At 37.0% G+C, this 5,505-nt stretch overlaps 1 protein-coding gene across 1 annotated transcript; it reads right to left on the reverse strand.

The window, feature by feature from the left end:
- Positions 1-1,306: 1,306 nt before the first annotated feature.
- LOC143017694 (uncharacterized) lies at positions 1,307-1,801 on the reverse strand. Its single transcript, XM_076172442.1, has one exon. It carries the CDS (start codon positions 1,799-1,801, stop codon positions 1,307-1,309), a length of 495 nt encoding a protein of 164 aa, XP_076028557.1.
- Positions 1,802-5,505: the final 3,704 nt, after the last annotated feature.

Raw genomic sequence — 5,505 nt, forward strand, 5'->3', positions numbered from 1 at the left:
ACCAGGGAGTAATGTGGGTTCTCTCTCTCTTTCTCTCTCTCTCTCTCTCTCTCTCTCTCTCTCTCTCTCTCACTCTGAAGTATTTTGAGAACGAGATGGAAAATAGGGTACTATGTGAGTTCTCTTTTGATTAATAGTGGAAACATGTCCTACTCGGAAGCATTTTGAAAATGAGATGGAGATTTGAGTTCTCTTTTAAGTAGAAGTGGGAAAATGTCCTATTTAGAAGCATTTTCAGAACGAGATGGATGGAGACCAAGGTACCATGTGAGTTCTCTTTTTGAGTTAAAGTGAGAAAATGACTTACTCAGAGGCGATTTGAGAACGAGATGGACGGATACCAGGGTACCATGTGAGTTCTCTTTTGAGCAAAAGTGAGAAAATGTCCTACTCGGAAACATTTTGAGAACGGTGATGCATGGAGACCAGGAAAGTGCCACAGGGTACACTGTGATCGTGATGCTATAAGACAAGTTCGGTGACTGTAATGACTAATGAGTCTTCGTAGAAGACAACATAGCCTCTACCAACTCACTTCTTGAGAAAAGTCAGGTGGGTCTCAATAATCAAAGAAAGTCTTAGGCTTATTATATGAGAAATACTAAGTTATTATATGAGAAATACTAAGTTATTCTAGAAAGGAAAGTCCCATTGATTCTGGTGCCAAAATCAGATGATACTATACGTCCAGTTATTGACTATAGGGAATTGAATAAACAGACAATACCTGATAGACTACTGTTACCGGTTATAGCAGATATACTCCGTAGTTTGGTAATCGGGAATCGGTATCTTAGCACTATAGATATCAAATTTGTATTCTGGAAAATCGAGTTACATGAAGATTCACGGGATTATACAACAACGGGGCACTATGAGCTCAAACGAATGTCATTTGGGTGATGAAATAGTTCATTAACTTATATGAGATTAATGAATATACTACTAGATTGATTGTTAGGAAACACTGCCAGTATATTTCTAGATGATATTTTAATAGTTTCCCAAACAGTGACTGAACACTTTAAGAAATCAGATGTGGTATTCTCAAGATTAGTTGAAGCAAGGTTGAAAGTGAGACTTGAAAATTGTAAGTTTTTGCAAGACAGTGTCACTTATTTGGGACATAAGATAGACAGACATGGACCTAGTACAATGAACCCCAAGGTAAGCAATAAAGAACTATCTAGTTCCGAACAATGTAGAAAAAGTTAGAAGTTTCTTGGAATTGACAGGGTATTATACAGGGTGTCCATAAAGTCTGGGTACATGGTAAAAAATACATAATTCTTAAAACAAAACAATTTTATTCAATTTCAATGTTGATAAATGTTTCAACATGATTTCCATTATTTTCAATGCATAATTTGATGCGTTTTACAAAATTCAGGTGGACTCGATGAAATAGGCTCTCATTGCCGTCGATTTCAGCACACTGACTGGTAATGCGTTCTCTCATATGGTTTAAATCAGTAATCTTCATCGAGTACACCTTCTCTTTTAGCATACCCCAGAAAAAGAAGTCAAGGGGAGAAAGGTGTGGTGAATGAGGGGACCACTCCACATGACCTCTTCTTCCAATCCAGTGAGGAAAAGTGTCATTCAGCCAATTTCTAACAGTTGTGGCAAAATGGGCAGGTGCCCCATCCTGCTGAAACCATTCAGGAAGTCCCTCACCTAGGCGCTCAATTTGAGGCATTAATTTTTCTCTCAACATGTTCAAATACGTCTCACCCGTTACATGTTCATCAAAAAAGAAGAGTTCTAGCACATGAGCTTTCCACAAACCACACCACGCCATAATCTTTTGGGTACCTTGCTGTTTGGATGAATCCATCCAATGTCGATTGCCTTGAGACCAGTATCAAAGATTCTGTCTGTTGACTTCACCATTTACATAAAACATAGCTTCATCACTGAACAGCACAAAGTCTTTGGTAAAATTGATGTTTTCATTTAATTTATCTGAAAACCATTCACACATCTGCATTCGTCTATCAGGGTCCTCCTCATTTGAGTGATGCAATATCTGTAATTTGCATGGATGAAACTTCTCCTCTCCCAGGATTTTGTGGATGATTGACGTTGGAAAAACAACTCCGTGGATGTTCAACGAAGTGATTTTTTGGGGCTAGCGTAAACTTTGGCTAAGACAGCCTCTTTCGTTCCGTCTGAAGTCTAAGGCCGTCCATAATGTAGTTTGTCCAAGACACTGCCTGTTTCTTTAAATTTCTTTACCAATTTCCCGACGGTAGTAAAACAAATAGGTTGCCGATACGGGTGACGAAGGTTAAATTCTTTCGCAATTTTACGATAAGACCATCTTTCTCGTCCACTTAAGAATACCGAATCGATTCGTTCTTTTTTAGACAAGGCCATCTTCATTCTGAGGAGGGAAAATAATAAAGATAAATAAATAGTGAAATATCCTATGTACCCAGACTTTATGGACATCCTGTAGAAAGTTTATTAAGGGTTATACAGACATAGCTAATTCATTAAGTTCTTTGTTGAGAAAGATTCAAACTTTATTTGGGGTTCTGCACAACAACAAACTTTTGACAAGTTGGAAAATAAACTTACTAGTTCTACAGTTCTCATATTTCCTTATTATGATAGTTCATTCTTTGTACTGATACGTCTGACGTAGGGTTAGGAAGCATATTGATGCAAGAGAGAGATGAAAAATTGATACCAATAGCTCTCACATCGAGACTTTGTTATAGTGCAGAGGGAAAATACTCCATTACAGAAAAGGAAGCATTATTAGTGATATATTCACAAGGAAGTTTTAGAGATATGATACCGGGATATCCAATCAGAGTGTGGACTGATCATACAGCTATTCAGAATTTATTCAAACGTAGTCTTGGAGGCAGATTAGCCAGATGGTTTACTAAACTTCAGTGTTACGAGGTTCAGTTTGAATATATTCCAGGTGGGAAGAACGTTGCAGCAGATGGGTTATCTTGGAATATTAGCCAACCGACAACAGGGTTTATAAATTTCATCTGCAGTATTAGTGAACTAGTAACATTAGATGAAGAAATGATTATAAGGGAACAAAGAAAAGATAAGACTTGGGAAAAAGTAGCCCAGAATTGTATTAACCCACGAGGGATTCCTCCAAAGCTACCAAAGGGGTATAAGATAGAGGAATTTCATTTGAGCAATTGACTATTGTAAAGAAAAACAGTTGTAAGTGGGAAGGACATTTTCAGGGGCCCAGTGACTCATTTGGTAATCCCACAAACTCTTGTACCAGAGGTATTTAAATTATTTTATGAAAGTGATTATAGTTCTCATCAGAAAAGGATAAAACTTATAGACAAGCACAACTTAAACACTTTTGGCCAATTATGAAGAGAGACATTAATGCACCTATTGAAAATTGCTTGAAATGTGCTGAGGTAAAAGGAAATACACACAAACTTGCTCCTATGCTATCATATCCCATACCGCAGACAGTTTATGCAGAAATAATTTTAATTATTGAGTTAGCTCCTTATATAAAATATCATCTCAAATGGAGATTTCCAGTTTATTGTAGTATGCCATAGCTCTGTAAGAGGGTAGTAGAAAAGGGTTGGTCGGGACGACCAAGTGGTAGCTGCCGAGCCCTGTAAGAGGCTAATAGTTGAGTTGGTAGAAAGAAGGGTAGAAGGAGAGTGTTGCATTTTTTTATGTGTTAGGTACTTACAAACATAATACTGAAGACGAGTGAGTTGTATGAGTTCGCTCTCCGCTCTCCACGTTATATTTATAAACAGTGACTAGGGGCACGTTTCCATTGCTGACATGTAACCTAAGTGAGATATGCAGAGATTCGAGATTGCTTAAATAAACAATATTGCATATGGACTTGTAACAACGAATATAGTTGGAGAAAGGGTGGATAAGAAAATTCAATTGGTTCACAATTGTGAGATAACGCCCTTTGGGGAGGACCTTAAATATAAAGTTAAAGATCATTGAACTAAAGAAATCACTACGGCATTGCAAAGCTCACATGTTCTCGGAGGATTCCCTGAGTCTACCTCAGAGAAGAACGTTGTATATGAATTAACGGAAGAAAGGAAAGAAAATTTATAAACTTTAATTTCCCCCCTACACTGAGGAGTATATCAGAAGGAAAATGTTATACTATATGAAACTTTAATAGTGGATGATTGGAGGCAACAGGGCCTACCGACTAAAATATTTGAAACAAAGAGAGTAATAAGAAGTGAAAGTGAAGAAAGGAGAAGTGACGATTGACAAGTAGAGAAAGGTGGATGAAATACATCAACGTAATATACGTTTTTCTTGGCAGAAATCACCAAGAGAAAAGGTTACTAAAAACGATGCACTAGTGAAACTACGGCGACTGCTTGAGACATCTTTGTTTTGATAAATGCGGAGGTCGAAGAAATTAAAGTGTGGTAAATTCGTCTACTCTAACCTAATCTAACTATCTTAATCTGCATTTAGTAATGCGGTAATTGTAATACTAGAGGTCAACAAGATCGTCGTCGTCGTCAGGGATGTTGACGGCCGGTTTTGGTATCTGAAGGGTATAGAGGAGTTGCATAACTTTAAGAAATGAGTGAATCTCAGCTCCATAGCACTGTTTTAAGAATATGTATCGTTCGAGGTAATGGCGGAAGTACTGAGGGCGTGTTATTATAAAGTATAAACCAAATATTTAATTTTCTATTGCTGTATCGTGTAGGTGTGCACTTCTTCGACCTTCGCATATATCAAACCAAAGATGGCGTCTCAAGCAATTGCGCGGTTCCGTTCGTTATTGCATCGCTTGTAGCAAATATTTCTGTTATTGATTTCCGCTAAGAAAAACGTATATTACGTTAGTGTAATATAAATTATAAAATTAATATTTATTTTCTATTGCTATATCGCGTAGGTGTGCACTTCATTTTTTTTTTTTTTTTTTTAGAAATATTTCTCCCGCAAATTATTATCAAGGGATGATGAAAAAATAATTCCCACGACTTTCCCGCTAAACGCCATTTCGTCTCACCTGCTCGCACAGCAATTTGGTCTTTCATTACCTCATTGCAGAAGTCGAGAACCTGCCTCGTGTACACCGGTATGTGGTAGAAAGCAGTAATACAGTAGTAGAATTTTTTTTCCAGCATTTCATAAATGTAATGTTTTTTTTTTTTTTTTTTTTTTTTTTTTTTTTTTTTTTTTTTTTTTTTTTTTTTTTTTTTTTTTATCTAATCCGTACCGTTGTAAGCAGCCAATAGGAGAGCTTCTTTCCTGCGTTGTCATGTTGCTTATGATCTGGTCATCCTTCGCACCACCATTTTTACCTCGGCATTGTCGAGCGTGGACTCCACTGCTCATTCACGTTTGTGACGACGTGATTAATTGCCTTTGTTTTAACTTTTTATCTACACTTAGCGATTGATTAGTTGGTATTTGACATGTTATAACGATTAGGCCAGTAGACATGTGTATTTTTTTTATTAATATAACTTTGCTTGCAATTCGTTATAGACC

Source organism: Oratosquilla oratoria, chromosome 33, assembly GCF_046742065.1.
Source record: "Oratosquilla oratoria isolate Oo_2021 chromosome 33, ASM4674206v1, whole genome shotgun sequence".
Classification (NCBI taxonomy): Eukaryota; Metazoa; Arthropoda; class Malacostraca; order Stomatopoda; family Squillidae; genus Oratosquilla; species Oratosquilla oratoria.

What these genes read in the sequence shown, in the direction of transcription:
- LOC143017694 (XM_076172442.1), bottom strand. Translation starts at nt 1,801, where the DNA reads ATGGCGTGGTGTGGTTTGTGGAAAGCTCATGTGCTAGAACTCTTCTTT.